We start from the raw sequence: 19172 nt of genomic DNA, 5'->3' as shown, positions 1-19172 counted from the left end.
CCACACATGGAAAATGTCTCCTGTCCTGTCTGTAAAATGCCTAGCACATCTTCCCTACTGAGTACCACCAGGTTTCCAAAAATGTACACTTCTCACAAAAAGTACTAGTAAGCCTGCCTCCCCTGTGCTTACCTGCCCCGCCCCCATTCTACATTTCCTGTATTATTTTCTCAGTTGACAGAAGCACCATGTGCCAAACTAAACTAGAGCAATTTGTAACCATCTTGGAATTCTCTCCCTCCCACACGTTTTAAATCCAGTTGGCCATCAACCCTAGAGAAGTTGCCTCAACTGTCTTCAACACACACACCCTCTATTCTCCATGATGCTGTTCTGGTTTCAGTCCTCATGGGGACCACCCTAATGACCTCAGCAGAATTCCTTACTCTCAGGCTCTCCAGTTTTTACTCTATATTAATGCAAAGCTGTCCTTCTAAAGAGAAAACTAGTCAGGCCACTCCCTTAGGTAAGTCTCCAATGGCTGCCCACATTTTAACATGGCTTCCAAAGGCCTGAAATGGAACTTTCACTCGGAATTCCGGCAACTCTCCACCACATACCGTAGGTTCCCGTCAAACTGCATTTCTTGAAGTTTCCTCAGCTCACTCACCACATAATCCTGTATCTGGAGTGTCCCCTCTCCCTTTTGCTCTAATCCCTAATGAAGGATCATCACTAATGGTCAATACTTCCTAACACCATCCCCCCAAATTAATGGTGCCTTTGTTTGCAGTTTCAAAAGACCGTATCTCCACTGTGTAACCTTCTTACACAGCCTGCAGCTGGTTCTTTACGGTCTCCTCACGCAGACTGTAAACCCCTCAAAGGCAGGACAGCTTAAGTCTCTGGTCCTGTGCCAAGTACACAGCCAGCATTCAGTAAACTCAATCACCATTGGTCAATTTTTACTCATCCAGCACGATAATCCATTATTTTCTTCTTATAATTGTGAAGAAAGGTGTAACTCCAAAACTATGTTGTCCTTTGTAGGGAATCATTAAATTGAAACACACTTAAGTAGGTTAAAAATCTCTGACATGGCCTCAAGGAGATAAAAACAGTTAACATTTTCTTAGAGCCGATTAGATGTGCTTCACACATTACGGCACTTATTTAGTCCCACTTTGTAGATGAGAGAGGAAGGCACGGAGAGGGTACAACCTCACGAAGGGCTTCCAGCTGGACAGCTGTGCAGCCAGTGCCCAAACCCAGGAAGCCCGGCTTCCAAGTCCATTATGTACTCCCCAAAACTTACTCAGAATTGTTTGGTTATGATGAAGCTTCAGCTAAACTGATGTTTCATGAACATTTGCTATAAAACAGTGAACAAAGATACCAAATACCTGAGCATTGGTCTTGGTGGAGGTGGTAGTTCATCAGGATCCTGGCATCTTTTAGCCTTTCTAGTGACTTGTTTGTAGATATTTCGAGCCGTCACTCCCACCCATAGTACTGTAGCAAGAGTGGAATAATGAAGAATTATTCCAATCTAGAAAGAAGATTGAAGACTATATGTAAGCTAAAAGGAAAAAAAAAATTCCCCAGTAGTAGCTGCCACCAAGGTGTACCAAAAATAACTGGTAAGTAACTTCCAAAAATATGATTCAAAACCAGTATGACAGTATCTTCTAAAGATCAGTTCCTCTACCCACGAATCGAACAGAGGACCCTAACAGACATGTGACAGAGGGTTATGTCCCCTAACAGACAAACCAACATTTGGATCTCGGAGGCCCACACACTACATACAATTTGTACCCAAGAAAACCCTTCATACACCACAGAATTGGCTTTTCAATATCTTTAAACCAAAGGTGTGTGTGTCAGGGATGCAATGTCATAAATTAGAGTTCAGTTTCGAAGGCCCGTTTTAAGGAAGAACGTAGAAGGCAAGGGTAACCAGAGAGTGAAAGTCACAATACACAGAGAATAAGCTTTAGTGTGACAGAATGGAGTTGTTCTAATTCAGAAGTATTTACTATATACGGTGACAGTAAGACAGCAAGGTAATACACTGGTGGTTAAGAGGGTGAGGTCTAGAATCAACAACTTCTGCCTGGTTTTAAAACCAGGATCCACCCCTTACCTGCTATGATACCTTAGCAGAGTCACATAACATCTCAAACATTGGTTTCTTCATTGGTAAACAGAGAGAGATATGAAAGTAGTGGGAGACTAACTAAGAAAGCCTACATAAAGCATTTTGCACATTGCCTGGCATATGGTAAGTAATCAAGAAAAATGGTATCTGTATTTTAATTATTACTATTAAGAGTGTGCTTTTAAGTAAATAATGTCACCTCTCTAAATTAATTTTCCTCATTTGAAGAGTGGGAAGATTATCAATAACCATCTCTAGCAATTTTGTGGGGACTATATGGTTACAATATTTAAGACACAATAGGTACCCATTTAAGAGCAGGTAACTGTAGCACATGTAATGGTCATACTAATTAAGTTTCTTCCCTCAGAGGGGTGATGGAGGGTATGTTTACCATGTGACTTGAGTGTGAAGCAACTCTAGTTGAAGATCAAATTCTAGGTGAGGCTATGTACTGGGGCTAAGAAAGCCTTAAAATCCATTTTAAGAAAAATAAGTGTGTCACTGAGGCATCAAGGACATAATTCAGCTTTCTTATCTAACCACCATATTTTAATCTTTCCTTTTTAAACAATTATCACAGGTAACATCCTATTAATGAAAATCTTCAAGAAAAATTTTTTCATTCTAAAAAGATGGCTCTCCGATCTCAAGAGAATCGATCTGACTGCCATCACCAAACCTGCGTCAATAATACATGCATTTAGATTGTTGCCCAGAAACTTTAATGAGAACCAGTGAGCGCCAAAATCTGGTAAATGAAAACCCAAGTCTTATTGTGCAGGACAAAAACGAGGGTAGTCACTGTCCAGCCTGAACCTTACACTGGCTTTGGAAGGGCCGGCAGAGTGGATCCAGCTTGGCCAAATGAGAAAACTCAGATTGATTTTCTTTGTAAGGAGAAGAGTGGTTCCTTGGCTTCCATTAGTTTTACTGACTGTACTGTAAAAGCAAAATTCACAGAGGAAAGTGGAACAAAAAGCAGAAAATAAACCTTAAGCTATCTGGAGTTGCACCAAATACTAGACGTAAAAATAGTATAAATGAATTTGGTACACAGACGCCAAAACATTCAAGACAAATCACAATGGTAGGCTTTACGAGTGATGCTGAGGTCAGAAGAATGAGACTGAGCTGTGAAGTAAGTTTAAAAAATAGGAGTAAAAATGTTTTCAACATAGGAGGTGCAGGATGGAGCATTTTCTTGTTTTAGATCCAAGAGGGAAAACTCAACCTTTAGATTTTGAAGTGTTTTCTACGGCATTTCAAAATTTCCAGAAGTATTCATGCTTGAAATTACCGAAGCCTTCAGTCAAATATTACCAATAGCAGAATTTTAGGAGCCTGATGTCTCCTAATAACCATTATGGAAGGAAATCTCCTGATATTGCACAAGAACTGGAATAAAGGAGAGACTGAAAACTGGCAGAGAGGGTATTCCTAGCTTTTGAAATGGGGTACTTCCTACTGTACTCTCTATCAGACCCTTGAAATACAATCTCACTGTCAAATTTCTTCCACATGCATTAGAAATGCATGTGGAGGGGCACCTGGGTTGCTTAGTTGCTTGAACGTCCAACTTCGGCTCAGATCATGATCTTGTGGTTCCTGAGTTCGAGCCCCATGTCTGGCTCTGTGCTAACAGCTCAGACCCTGGAGCCTGCTTCAGATTCTGTCTCGCTCTCTCTCTGCCCTCCCCCAGCTCACACACACACACACTCTCTCTCTCTCAAAAATAAATAAGCATTAAAAAAAATTAGAAATACAAGGGGAAAGTTTGTAAAGTTTGGGAATAAGTAATCTAATTTATAGGGCATGCAAATGATTAGTGAGGTCACCTGATCTCAGGATATCAATTTCCAAAGCTGTAAAATGGATATAAAATAATCATCCTAAAGAGTTGCCCTTTAGGGGAACCTGTGTGGCTCAGTCGGTTAAGCGTCCGACTCCTGATTTCAGCTAGGTCATGATCTCACAGTTTGTGAGTTCAAGCCCCGTGTCAGGCTCTGTGCTGACACTGCAGAGCCTGCTTGGGATCCTCTCTCTTTTCCTCTCTCAAAATAAATAAAAAAATAAAAACTTAAAAAGAAAGAAAAAAAGAGTTGCACTTTATATATAGGCTACCTAACCACACTCACAAACTACAGACCAAACATTATAACAACCATATTTTTAACCACCAATAAACCTAAGATATTACAGCATGTACAGCAAGTGTGCAAAAAAATTATCTTTAATATTCATATAATAATGTATGAATACATACGAAATAATAATAGTTTCCACTACTGAATGCCTGCTATGTGCCAAAAAACGTATTTAGACAATTTGTACGTGCTTCCATTTATCCTCCCAATGTCCCAACCACACCTGTTGGCTTCCAAGTCCCACGCCCCTTCTATTGTGCTGTGTGTCTTCACTGAACAGTAAAGCACAGTGGTGAGGGGGGAGGGCCACCCGAGTCAGAGAGACTGGCATCTGAATCACACCTCTGCCACCTAACAGCCCTTGATTTGGGGCAAGCGGTTTCAAATCCCTACGACTCAATTTCTGTATTGACAAAATAGATGAGTAAGAAGTACCTCCCAGGGTTAACATGAAAGTTAAGATAACACATTTGCAGTAGTTGGCAAGTCGACTCTCTTAATATTCACTGATTAAATTTCCCCAAGGCATTTCACGTGTCATTGCAGAAGAACTCTAGACAAGAGATACAAAAGGACACCAGAGAAGGTCAGCCAGCACTGTGCTTAATAGATTAAATCATGGATGGAATGGTAGAGGAACAAGGGGACTTAGGTAAGATCCAGCCAAATCTTTTCTAAGGAAAACCAGGGAAACCAAGGACAGAAGATTAATTATCAAACAATTATCCGGCAGTGCATCATGACCCAGAACCCAGAACCTTTCCAACTGGGAGTCAACAGCCCTGGCTCCTCTGTCACTCAGCTTCTTATTCTCCCTTCGACTCCTTCTGCCAAAGAGAGTAAAAGGCTGTAGAATGTACCCACGGTACCCCCTGGAACAGACAGAGTGGGAAGGACCTGGCTGGTGCCTAGTGGCACCTTGAGTAACCTCAACCAATCACTGTGGGGTGGAACCTATATTAGAACCTGTTCTTGCCGCTCATAAAATATATGAGCACTAAAAAGGGAGATAAGAAACATAAAAGTACATTGATCAGGTACACATATCAAACTGCATGTAAGATACGTACACTTAGGGTTCCATTTTAGAACCTTAGGGTTTCCGCTGGAGGAACCTTGATGATCATTTAATTAGCCCAACCCATTATTGTACAGAAGAAGCATTAAGTCCCTACCAGGTTAAGCGGGTAGTCATACTAGTCATTCTGGCAGATACCGAATTTGAACCTACCTACTAGTGTCCAGAACCCCAAGACAGTCCTGAAGGCCTTCTACCAACCCCCCTGCTCAGCTGGCTCCTAACTGAACTATCACAACAGCAAAGCAAAACCAGGCATGTCTGAGTCAGAAGCAGCAAGAATGTCTGTCTTTCATAGAAGAAGGGGAGAACACTGTAAAAACAGAAGAATCGACATACGAAAACACTAAAGACTTGCCTTTCCCTTTTTAAAAAATAAATAATTACGTAATGGACCTTCAGTGTAGAGGTCCCGGATACTCCATGCAAATTCGTCTCCTTTTCTTTCTAAAAATGGTATAAAATGTCATCCAGGGCAACGAAAGGCAGTCATCTTCACAAAGCCCTCTTTCTATTCATCTCCTTAGCGAAATAAATGTGTCTGCTTTGTGAAAACAATGAATATTTTTAGACAAAAGTGAGACTACCACTACCACCATGCGCTGAGCGCGCTCCTAACAGCCCATGCTCAGGATGGCTCCAGGGTTGAATGTTTTCTACTATTTGTAAACAAAGGCCTTTTTCTGTTCGTTCACCCCGTAAGTACTTGCTAATAAGCATCTAGTATCACCTACTCTGGGTCAGGTCCTGGGCTGATCCCTGGATAAACACGGGTGAATCAAATCCAGGGGATTCCTGCCCCTGCAGAGCATCGAGTCCAGAGTCAGTAAACAGGTAAACACCAGTCGACTGCAAAGTTTCGGAAGCATGATGGAAATGTAATAAGTACCGTATGATAATGAGGGGAGGGGAGGGGCGGTATCTCTCAAACAGTAACAGTAAAACTGAGGCCCCCAAACAAGATGAAGAGAAATCAGAAGCGGGGAAGGACTGAGAAAACAGGAGACTATCTTCTGTGCATGGATTCAGTTGACCCAAGTCCCATTAGCTGACCTGTCGTAGGCTCCAATCACGTTTGTTTCTCAATGTACACTAATGGCCTACAACAGAAACATTCTGCACAGCTGAGAGGTGATTTTGTCACTAGTGACAGCAGTAATAATAGCTACTATCTACCAGAACCTTCTGTATACCAGGTACTCCTGAGTTCCTTAATCCTCTCCATGATTCTTATACACACCCCTATTGTCAGTTGGAGGTCAGCTCTACAATACTAGATTAATGGCCAGCTTTAGGTTCAAGACACATTCTAATGACGAGACCAAGCATGGCCTGCTTTTATTTAATTAGTTACTGTTTGCAAGCATCTAGGAATCTTGATCAAAAGGTGAGACCTTGATCAAAACCTGTATCAAATAATATAATCCCCTTCACCCCAGGTAACCACCCTATACCTTATGTTTACCATCTCTTTGCCTTCCTTCCTCAGCTTTACCACATCTACACATTTCCATTAAAAGCGAGCTGTTCCCATATTACTTTTTTCTTTACAAAAAAAGACGGCGGGGTGGATGTAATTTATGGGACTTAATTTTTTCACGTATGTTCCTAAGACTTACCCATATTGTTACACATTGTTGTAATTCATTAGTTCTGACTGCTGCATGCTATCACAGTTTATTCATCCGCTCTCTCACCGATGGGCATTTGGGTTGCGTCCAGGTTTTTTCTATTGTGCACAGCGCTGCTATGAATATTCATGTGCATGCGTATACTCCTACACATGTACGTACACATGCGCACGTGCGCCTGTTGCCTACGGGCAAGCTCACTCTCTGATTCCAGGAGCGGGGCTGCTGGGTCTCAAGGTGTGTGCATGTGTAACTTCAGATGGCAAAGCCTCCCCAAATCATCCACTTACATTCCCGCCCACTATGTATAAAACATGTGGACCCACATGTTCTTCATGACCCGGCAGTGTCAGGCTTGATTTCTGCTGACGGAAAAGGCATAAAGATTACCACATTGTCTTAATTTGCATCTCCATGACCACCCATGCTGCTGAGTACCTCTTCCCGTGTATACGGACTCCCTCAGTGTATACATTCTCCTCTATGAAAAGCCTGTCCACTCTCACCACTTTTTCTACTGGGTCGGTTGGGACATTCTCATTGATTACAGTTTTTAATGTATTTTTTATCCTAATGTCCTTTCGGTGGTATGTATTAAGAAGAATGCCTTCTAGGTCTCCTAGGATTTCACTCATCTGGAATTTGAGAAACTCACCAGATGATCATAGATGAAGGGAGGGAAAAATAAGATAAAAACAGAGAGGGAGGCAAACCATAAGAGACTCTTAAATAGAACAAACTGAGGGTTGATGGGGGGGGGGGGGGGGTGGAGGCCAGGGGAGAGGGGAAAATGGGTGATCGGCATTAAAGAAGGCACTTGTTGGGATGAGCACTGGGTGTTGTATGTAAGTGACGAATCACGGGAATCTACTCCTGAGGTCAAGACTAGACTGTATGTTAACCAAATTGAGAGTAAAAAAAATAAATAAAAAGAACAAACAAAAAAAGGAACAGCGTCTTCCAATTTGTTAGCTTGTCCTTCCACTTTCATTAAGGAATCTTAATTAACAAAAGCTCTTATTTTTTTTTTTTTTTTTTTTAATTTTTTTTTTTTTCCAACGTTTATTTTTGGGACAGAGAGAGACAGAGCATGAACGGGGGAGGGGCAGAGAGAGAGGGAGACACAGAATCGGAAACAGGCTCCAGGCTCTGAGCCATCAGCCCAGAGCCTGACGCGGGGCTCGAACTCACAGACCGCGAGATCGTGACCTGGCTGAAGTCGGACGCTTAACCGACTGCGCCACCCAGGCGCCCCAAAAGCTCTTATTTTTAATTCAGTTACAATTCTAGTCAATGCCTTTTAGTGTCATAATTAAGAAATCCCTTATCCCAAGAATGGTGATATTTCCCACTATGAATTTTAGCATTTTGCCTTGGCCATGTTAGTTTTTAATCCACCCAGAATTGACATCTTATAAGGCACAACTGTAATGTTTTTCCATGTGGATTTTCCCAGCTCCTTTTTATTTTACTGCAGAGAGGTCTCTCTTTCCCTAACTGATGAGGCGTGCAGCCTCAGTCTCACACCAAAGTTCCACGTGGGTCTGCCTTGGGGTCTCCCTTCTGCTTGTACTGGTCTGTGTCCTTCTCCCCACACCAAATGCCTCGGTGTTCATGACAAGAGCCTCACAAGCTCTGATGATCAGAAGGGCAGTCTTCTTGCTCTACTCTTCCCGTGCAGAAAAGTCCTGGCTATCTTTATCTTCGGTCCTTTGCTTTTAATGTAGATTTAAAAACCATCTTACTGAGTTTCGTAAAAAAAAAAATTAATGTATATATTAATTTCAGAGGAACCACCACTTTTCTGATATTAAAACTTCCTCTCCTTCAGCCTAGTATATCTTTCCATTTACTTAGGTCTTCTTTTAATACTTTATTACAATTTTGCCTGTAAATCGCAAACATCTTTTATTATTTCTTGGTACCTGATATTCTCTGATGCCACATAAATGGCACCTTCACATTAATTATGTTTTCTCAGAGTTCTATTTCTGCAAGCTAGCATCAAACTCCTGTATGTTCCCCCTTGGCTAAACCTTCCCATTACTTCAAATAATTTATCTGTGAATTACTGTAGGATTTTTCGTATATAAATAATCACATAATCTGATAACTCAATTATTATCCCCAATTTATGGGTGAGAAAACTGGAACACAGAAAAGCTAAACACTGAAATCACAGGATCTTAAAGAGACATCTGCACCCCCCATGTTCACTGTAACATTATTCACAACAGCCAAGAGATGGAAATAACTTACATGTCCATCAACTGGTAAATGGATAAAGAAAATGTGGTGCGTCCATACAATGGAATACTATTCAGCCATAAAAAGGAAGGAAATCCTATCCCATGCTACAACATGCATGAACCTCACTGAAGGACTTTACACGAAGTGAAATGAGCCAGTCAGTTGCAGAAGGATAAATACTGCATGAGTCCATTTGGATGAGGTAGCTAAGTGGTCAAGCTCATAGAGGCAGAAAGTGAAACAGAGGTGGCCCAGAGCTGGGAGGAGAGGGGAGCAGGAAGTTGCTGTTTAACAGATACAGCATTTTAGTCATGCTAAAACAGGTTTCAGTCATGCAAGATGAAAAAGTTGTAGAAATCTGCTATACAACATTGTACTTATATTTAAACTGACACTTAAAAGTTTATGAAGAGGGTGTATCTTTTTGTTATATGTTTTTTGCAATTAACAAAGTTAGGGGTGCCTGGGTGGCTTGGTCTGTTAAGCGTCCAACTTTGGCTCAGGTCATGATCTCACAATTTGTGAGTTCAAGCCCCACATCGGGCTCTCTGCTGTCAGGATGGAGCCCACTTCCGATCCTCTGTCCCTTTCTCTCTCTAACCCTCCCCTGCTTTTGCTCTGTCTCTTTCAAAATAAAATAAACTTAAAAAAACAAACGTTAAATAAACTGCCCATCAAAACAGTAAACAGTAAACCTGAGATCCAAATCCAGGCAGTCTGGACTCTTAATTACGATATGGCACCACTTGCTATCATGCATACAGAAAAAAATATGCAAATATAGGAAATATGGAGAATTTTATGTCTATTCATATGTTGAATAATTTTGGGTTTTTTTATACTTATCCTACAAGAATACTGTACTAAGCTTACATATAATAATTTACTTATCTGAAGTTACAAGTTGCATATTTTTAAACATGCTTTTTTAATGTTTGTTTATATTTTGAGAGAGAGGGGGTGGTGCAGAGAGAGACAGAGACTGAATCTGAAGCAGGCTCCAGGCTGTGAGCTGATGATCCAGCACAGAGCCCGATGGGGGGCTCGAACCCACGAGCCGCGAGATCATGACCTGAGCCAAAATTGGACACCTAACTGACTCAGCCACCCGGGAGCCCCAAAAGTTGAATATTTTTAAATTTTTCATATTTACCACACCTCACAAGTTTCTGATTTTTATATCTTCCAGTTAAATCTTTTTGAAGTTCCTATTTTTGTCATAAATAGGTGAAATAATTTTTAAAACTCTACTGTCAGAAAACACACTTTTCTCTTAGCTGAAGTCAGGGTCTTATAATTTTTTTAATAGATGTCTGCTATCATAACAGACATAACAAGTAGCAATGAATTCCCAAGCATAAAGAGACAAGCTCCCTAAGTCATGTGTTCAATTGTGAACTAAGAGTTCAAAACCTGAAATCTGGTAAGTGACACTTGGCTTAACTTTCGTTAAAGAAAAAACAACCTGAAGAAGCCTTTTTCCTTTTACAGTTAATAAAACGTGAAATTACTTTCTAATACCAGTATTTTTTTCCCCATTCCAGTTTTTCATTCTGACTTACCGCTTGGCAGATACTGGCATTTCTGGTTTGGGTCACTCCTCCCACAAAGACCACACAGGTCAGGAAAATATGAAAGCACAAGTTCACAAGCATATGCCAGCCCTTGAGACTGATCCTAATCAGACTGTTAAAAGAAAGAAACATTAATATTCAGGCTAGTCCATGTGAAGCGGGATACTATGATATTCATCCACAAGTTAGCAATTCCAGCAGCACAAAAGGGCAAATGTAAATGTTTCATGCTTAAACATTTTACTTAGAATACGTACACTATCACACACACACAGGATTTGAGACATTTAAGTCAATACAGTGTCTTAACATTTAACTTTATGACCAAAAGAGACAAGTCGTTTATGGGACTACTGCACCCACGAAAGGCTAAACAAATTCTCCATAATAAGAAATATCTGGGCTTCTGTTAGTTATGATGTCTTCTGACGGCGGGATTACTTGTTTGCTTCCTAGAGGTTTCTGCAAGGTGCCAATCTCTACTTTTTCTGACCTACTAGGATAACGCGTCTAAATGCCCAGTGCATTTCTTCCTGGCCTTTCATAACAAAATGCTGAAATCTTTCTTTTTTTAACATCAAAATCTCCTTTTGTTTCTTAACTAAATGTCAAGAAATGCCATATATGTCCAGCTTAAAAAGGAAAATACATTCTAGCAAAACCTCTTGTGAAGTGAATTTCTGCTTAGCAAATCCCTCTAGTTCCTACCATAAAATAAAAGTTTCTGTAGCTCTGCCTCCAATTAACAGAAACCATAACCCACACTGAAATGCCACAAACTTTTCTTACAAATGCCATCTTTAAAATAAAGAATATCGCAACCTGCAAAAAGTCATAAAACAGACATACCACCACAGTCTGGAGCTGGACAACACGGCTACGGGTAAGAGGCCTCCGGCTCACCTCACCCACGGGTGTCCCCAAGCCTCACCTCCCCGCCTCCAACACATCCCTCCCATGTTCTTTCCCAGATACAAACAGACTGGATGCTATAAAAGATGAATTTACCACCGCATGGACTAATTACTTATGTCTCAAACTGCATGAAATGAAGGAGGCTTGATGCGTTCTCAAGGAACTGCTTTTACTTTGGAAGGATAGCACGGTGTTAAAACTCAGCTTTATCCTCATTCAAGGTGAAAAACACCCTCCAAGTCACAGTCCTCCATTCACCAAGTTCCCCTTCTTACCTGCGATGGTATATGTAACTGACGATGACCGCCAAGAGGCTCAAGAGAAGGATGACAGCGGTGGTATAAACCACGGGGTGCAGAAGACTGGCTGCCTGGGTGTAGAGTTCAGATCCCGTCAAATCCTGGGGGGAGAAAAGGAAGGACCATTCTGGGAGCACTGTTCTGGACACGCGGAGATGTTCTCCAGAGACTAAAACACTCTGACCTTTATGACGTCTTCATTTTATTCGAGGACCAATGTTTCATGCTATTCTCCTCACACCTTACTCTGCCTTTCTGACTCCCACCATGTAAACTACTACGGTGTGTGCACTTAGGCTGTGTGTGTTCGTGTATGTGTGTATGTGTATACACACACATGCATACATACATACACGCACACACGTGCCTTGCTCTACGTCGGCTTTGCAAATCTGCATACTGACTTTGCTACAAGGGTGACAGACAGCAGCAGCCTTGTGATAAGGCACAGCCCAGCAGTACCTCCGAGACAGCCAAGCCCAGACAGACGTTCCCAACCACGTGCAGGCAAGCTTAGCTCCAAGGCCAGCAAACACAAGTGGACTAAACCCCGTGTAAGGCGCTGGGGACACAGGGGTCAGACATGGGTCCTGCCCGTGAAGAAATGCAAGTCACAGGGGAGAGGGATGCACGATCAGATCACAACAACGTCTGAGGACGGTGAAGGCAACACGGTTTTGGGAGCGAAGCGCTCAAAAATCAATACCGTAAAATAACGGCAAATCACTCATTTGGCTTTTATGATAATCCAGGCACTAGGCCAGCACTCCACACCAAGTTAACTCTATGAGGTACACAAATCACGGGCCCCGTTTTATAGTTTGAACAACTGAGGAGCAGAGAGGTTAAGTTCCGTGAGGATTAGGTCCAAGAGAACGTGGCTGCCAAGTCTGTGTTCTCCAACACGATGCAGACAGTGCCCCCACTACAATGAAAACAGTAGACACATAAGGCTTCTTCCTCGTAAGGGACCAAAACGGGCTGGGAACGCGGCTTCCGTGCCGGCCACAGCCACCATGCCAGACAATAAGGGTTGTAGAAGCCCAAGCTGTAGAGTCGCCAGATCCCGTCAGCACATGATCCTTCTAGAAAGACTCTGGAGGCTACAAAATGACAGCTGGATGCAGGAAGTAGTTCACAGGAAACACATCTTTAATCCGAAGGTGCCGGACACATCCAGAAAAGCTAGATGGAAAAGGGGGCAAATTTTCCCACAGGAGAATGGGAAGCCGACACAATACAATTATGGATCTAAAGAGATCTTCTCAGAACACCTTAACAAGCCCCTCACCGTAACAAATGATGAACAGAGGCTCACGGAGCCTGACAAAAATCATGGTTAATAGGAAACTGGAGATGCAACAAGGGAAATTGAATTCCAGTCTGAGTGTTCCACTACGCTGTGATGAGTCTCAAACCTGCAATTCATCTATTTATTTGACAAACGTTAATTGGGTACCCGCCACGGCCAGGAGCTGTGCCAAACCCCGGGTATTCAGCGAACCGCGGAACACAGTCCCAGCCCTCGAGCGCTGACAGGCTGTAAACTAAGTACCAAAAAGAGAAAATACAAGAGAAAAGGCCTATGGCCACAAAGTCTGAGCAACCAGCCCTTGTGAGATGCCCACAAGATTAGTCAAGAGCACAGGGCCTCAGTGTGTTCACACTTTGCCACAAGTCCAGAATATCAATGGGAAAACTCAAAAACACACTGGGGCAACGAGAGCCAGTTAAGATGCTGGTAAAAGCACACACGTTTCTTCTTCATTTCTACAGGAAACTACTATTCCAGTGCACGATGAATAACTGAAGATAAGCTTTCAGTAGCCAGGGTTTGGTTTTCAGACTCCTTCCGTGCACCACTCATTGTACGTTCCTCTAGGAAACGTTCAGTAACACGTCCCCACTTACGTGCTGGCTACGTGATTCCGGACGAGTTACCCCACAATACAGTGAAGACACCACCAATCACCTGGCAAGGTCAGGGTAGGAGCCGGTGGGGGGCATGCAAACGTGCCATCCATGGGCCTTGTTGAGAGTAACAACACAGGTGGCTGCATAATAGCTAATGAAACTTTGGGGAGCCTGGGTGGCTCAGTCGGTTGGGCATCCGACTTCGGCTCAGGTCATGATCTCACGGTCCGTGAGTTCGAGCCCCGCATCAGGCTCTGTGCTGACAGCTCGGAGCCTGGAGCCTGCTTCAGATTCTGTGTCTCCCTCTCTCTCTGCCCCTCCCCTGCTCATGCTTTGTCTCTCTCTGTCTCAAAAATAAATAAAAACATAAAAAAAAAAATTTTTTTTTTTTTTTTTTTAAATAGCTAATGAAACTTCAAACTTCCAATTCAGTTCTCAAAATATACTGTGTATAGTAATTACATTTAAAAGCCTGGGTGGCTTGCTCGGCTAAGCGTCTGACTCTTGATTTTGGCTCAGGTCACAATCTCACGGTTTGTGAGATCAAGACCTGCGTCGGGCTCTGTGCTGACAGCATAGAGCCTGGTTGGGAGTCTCTCTCTCTCTCTGCCCCTCTCCCACCCTCTCTCTCCTCAAATAAACAATATTTTAAATAAAATTTTAAAAATAAAAGCAATTAGTATTTTCAAAAGCCAAGTAAATAAAACACAGTAGATGAAAGAAACTAGAGGCTGAAATAAAGGGCAAAGACTCTTTTAATTCCAAGTTATAGCTAGAGAAAGGCACAGGTGCTACCGTCACTGGTTTCACAGGGCACTGCTTCTACTGGGGCATATTTACGCATCTTGAGAGACAGAGAGCCGGAGTTGGGGATGTGACCAGAAAGAAAGGGAAAAAGAGAATCCCAAGCAGGCTCCGCACATCAGTACCGAGCCCGACACAGGGCTCGAACTCACAAACTGTGAGATTGGGATCTGATCTTACAACTTAACCAACTGAACCACCCAGAGGTGCCCTACTGGGGCATTTTTGATGGTCACAACGAACTGACCTGCCCAAATGGAAAAGAACTCCTGCTGAGACACTGACCAAGGAAAGGGGTAAAGTGCCAGGCAGTAAACAGTTAACTTTAGGCTTTGAGGGCCAAGGGAGAAATTGAGGCTATTCTGCAGGTACTTATGAACCACTTAGTATATAACCATTTAAAAAAAGCAGCTGACTGCTCTGGGCCACCATGATTTACAGAGGTCAGGTATAAAGGAAACAAAATAAGGTAAGAAATCCTCCTATCTTGATGGCATTAAAATACAAGAATATAAGACTACTGAGACAACTGAGGAGATTAGGATAGTATAGAAGTTAAATATCTAAAGCAACAAAATACAAATCTGAATTAAAATTATTTTCAGTTATATACATAAGCTTTGTGATACAATAGCACAAAGATCACTAATACACCGCCCAAATATGACCACCAGGAGGTACTGCGAGGAGAGAAAAACTCACATTTGCAAGTGTACATAACAGATCATCAGAGTGATACTGTTCACTCTTTACAGTACAAATTTTAAGAAAATAATGGAGAAAGGAAGTGAAAAGTATAGTTTTTCATAGAAGCTAACTTTGCCAGAGCAGGCAGAAGGTATCCAAACACCTGAAGGTGTTCCAAAAAAACAAAACAAAAAAAAAACAACAAAAAAACCCCACACAAAGATGATGATTAAGGACCAAAATAAAGGGAAGAAGAAGAGTTTTTGAAAATCTTTGTTAACTTGATAAAAATAGATTCATACATTTGCATGTTACTTCTAGCCCAAGACTTACTAAATATAAAATCAGTGGCAGTTTTAAATAATCCATTGTCATTATATTAATAATAAGAGTAATTATAGGGGCACCTGGGTGGCTCAGACAATTAAGCGTCTGACTCTTGGTTTCGGCTCAAGTCATGATCTTTTTGTGAGTTCCAGCCCCACATCAGGCTCTGCGCTGGCAGCGTGGAGCCTGCTTGGGATTCTCTTTCCCTGTCTGCCCCTCCCCCACTTGTGTTCTCCCTGTCTCCCTCATATAAAAAATAAAAAAGTATAAGATTAACTATCAATCTGTAATTATGTAAACTCACCATGATCTGAACAATGGAATCAAGTTCAAAGAAAATACCACAGGGTATCCCGTTTTTCAGACTACAAAGAAGTATTAAAAAGCTCACCAAAAATAAAATTTAAAAGTAGCTCTAAAATAAAAAATAAAAAATTAATAAAGGATATGACTTCTATGCTGCTTTTAATTTTTCCCCTATGGAACAAAAAGGAATGTTACGATTTTGCTCCCCCTACCTCACACCATATACAAAGGTCAATTTCAGTCGAAATCATGGACCTATATGTAAAATATAAAAAACATTAAAGCTTCTTAAAGAAAACAAAGAGTATCTTCATAATCTTGAGATAGGAAGTTTTTTAAAAGAGGAAATAAAAAGCACTAACTATAAAAAGCAAAACTTTAGAAAAATTAAGAAACTCTGTACATAAAAAGACAACATTAAAAGAAAAAGGAAAAAGTCACTTTTAAAGACTGAATGCTTGCACCCCTCCCAAATCCATATGTTGAAATCCTAATTCCCAATTTGATGGTATTAGGAGGTGGGGTCTTTGGGAGGTGATTAGGACAGGATCCAGGATCGTGGCCTCATGACTGAGATTAGCACCTTTATAAAAGAGACCACAGACAGCTTCCTTGCCCTTTCCACCATGTGAGACACCATCTATGAACCAACAAGCAGTCCCTCACTAAACACTGAATCTGCTTGCACCCTGATCTTGGCCTTCTCGCCTCCAGAACTGTGAGAAATCTGTTGTTTATATAAACAGTACTCTGTTACAACAGCCCAAACTCATTAAGGCATGCATGCCCTGGGAGAAAATATTTTTTTTTTTTAATTTTATTTATTTATTTTGAGAGAAAGAGCACATGCACGAAGAGGGGAGGAGCAGAAAGAGAGGGAGAGAGAGAGAGAGAGAATCCCAAGCTAACAGCACAGAGCCTGACTCGGGGGTCGATATCACAAACCATGAGGTCATGACCAGAGCCGAAATGAAGAGTTGGACGCTCAACCGACTGAGCCACCCAGGAGCCCCTGGGAAAACACATTTTAAACACATAAATCCAACAAAGAGCTCCTATTCACAATTCATATCAGCAATTCCTATAAATCATAAGAAAAAAACAGATACCAAACTAAAAATAGGCAAGATTTATATGTAGAATCTTAAAAACAAACAAAGCAATATAAATGAACAAAATACAAACCAACCAACCTCACAGAGAGAGATCATTTTTGTGGTTACTGGAGGCAGAGCATGGAAGGAGGGAGGACAGCTGAAGACGGTTAAAAGGTACAAACGTCCAGTTATAACACTACTGAAGAGTATATTTGAAGCTGCTAAGAGAGTAGAGCTTCAAACGTTCCTTTCTTTCTTTTTTTAGTATCTATATGAGATAACAGATGCTCATTAAGCTTACTGTGGTGATCATTTCATAATATATGGAAGTCTAGTCATGCTGTATACCTTACACAGTGTTGCATGTCAATTATATCTCAATAAAACTGAATGAGAAAAATAAAAGCCAAAGATAATGAAAACAAAGAGGCAAGATTTGAGCACGAACTTCACAATAAGGGGATACCCAAACTCCCAACAAGAAAATGGAGAGGTGCTCAGCATCACTAGTCAACAGAGAACGACAAATTAAAACCACAACGATATATCATAATACCCCCACCAAAAGCTAAAATTAAAGACTTAACACTAGCAACCACTGGCAAGGACGTGGAGCAACGAAAACTCTCATTACTGGTGAGACTATAAACCAAAATAACCACTCTGGTCAACTGTATGGCATTAGCTACCAAAGCTAAATATACAGGTACATACAATGCAGTAATCCCACTCCTGAGTGCCTCTGTCTGCCAAAAACCAAGTATGTGAATACTCGTAGCAGCTTGCTTTGATTGCCTGAACCTAGTAACAGCTCAAATGCCCATAAAGAGTAGAACATACAAGTTTTGGTATTTTCCTCCAAAGAACTATGTAGCATGAAAAAGAATACGCTGCTGCCATATGTAAAAACAAAGATGCATTTCATAGATGTAATGATGGGAAAGGCATCAGATATAAATGAGTACATGCTGTAAAATTCCCATTTTAAGAAGCTGAAAAGCAGGCAAAACTGATCTATGGTGATAGACATAAGGGGGTGGGGGGATATCTCTTGAGATGATGGTGGGATTAACTAAAAAGAGGCATAGAAGAGCTAACAAGTGCTCGAGCAAAAATCTTGATCTTGATGGTAGACAAATGTGCATATACACATAAAAATATCATTAAGCCAGACACTTCAGATCTCTCTGTGCACTCTGCCCAATACCTCCACGGAATACAACTGGTCCCCTTTGATTACCAATCCCACTTTAGAAAATTTATCCTGCAGATTTTCTATTAAATGTGCAAAATAATATCGTGCATGGCAATTACTAGAAACAAAAGAGAGGGATACCTAAATAAATCATGGTAGAGACATAAATAATATTCAACAGTAAAAAAGAATGAGGAAGATAAAGAAAGATTTCTGAAAGGAGATTTAGTAGAGTGATTAAGAACACAGATTTCTGGACTCTGAATTCAAATCTCAATTGCGACACTAACTTTATCAAGTTGGGCGGTGCTTAACCTCGCTATGCCTCAGGTTCTCCATCTGTCAACTGGGGGTAATGATAATAGTATTAGACCTTGTGAGGTAGCTCTGATGACCAAATAAGTTGATGCATGTAAAGACTTCAGAAGAATGCCCAATACATGAGCACTTAATGAAAATTAGCCACCAGAATCTTATCATCCTAAGGTATCATCATAAAGACATCTTTATTATAAGATAAATTGTTCCATGGACATCATCATCATCATCATCATCATTAGATACATAGAAAAAAAGCATGGCCTGAAACAACATTTGCAGCATGCAGCCTTCATGTAAAAATGGAAGAAAAGAGGACTACCTATTCATTTTGTTTCAACATACATGAACATCTCTTCAACAATAGGAAAGAAACTTTTATTAGTGACAGGTTACCTACTTTGTGCAGAATGACTGTGATGGGGGAGAGGGGTGGAGGTCAAGTTTTCACTCTACGTTAATGTGCAGAAATAATTAAAACATTTGATCTGTGTGAATGTAGAACCTATTTAAGAATTATGAAGAAAAA

At 41.2% G+C, this 19172-nt stretch overlaps 1 protein-coding gene across 2 annotated transcripts in view; it reads right to left on the bottom strand.

Moving 5' to 3' along the window:
- Nucleotides 1–19172, bottom strand: part of ADGRA3 (adhesion G protein-coupled receptor A3) — a 135604-nt gene that overhangs the window by 3949 nt on the left and 112483 nt on the right. For both annotated transcript variants that reach the window (XM_045474388.1, XM_045474390.1), the window contains 3 exons: nucleotides 11972–12096; nucleotides 10770–10893; nucleotides 1344–1489 (listed from right to left, as the gene is read on the bottom strand). In XM_045474388.1, coding sequence (XP_045330344.1) covers nucleotides 1344–1489; nucleotides 10770–10893; nucleotides 11972–12096 — 395 coding nt within the window. The remainder of the gene's footprint in view (nucleotides 1–1343; nucleotides 1490–10769; nucleotides 10894–11971; nucleotides 12097–19172) is intronic.

The sequence above is a fragment of the Leopardus geoffroyi genome, chromosome B1 (genome assembly GCF_018350155.1).
Source record: "Leopardus geoffroyi isolate Oge1 chromosome B1, O.geoffroyi_Oge1_pat1.0, whole genome shotgun sequence".
In the NCBI taxonomy this organism is placed as follows: domain Eukaryota; kingdom Metazoa; phylum Chordata; class Mammalia; order Carnivora; family Felidae; genus Leopardus; species Leopardus geoffroyi.
This window is presented reverse-complemented; position numbering and strand designations above follow the sequence as displayed.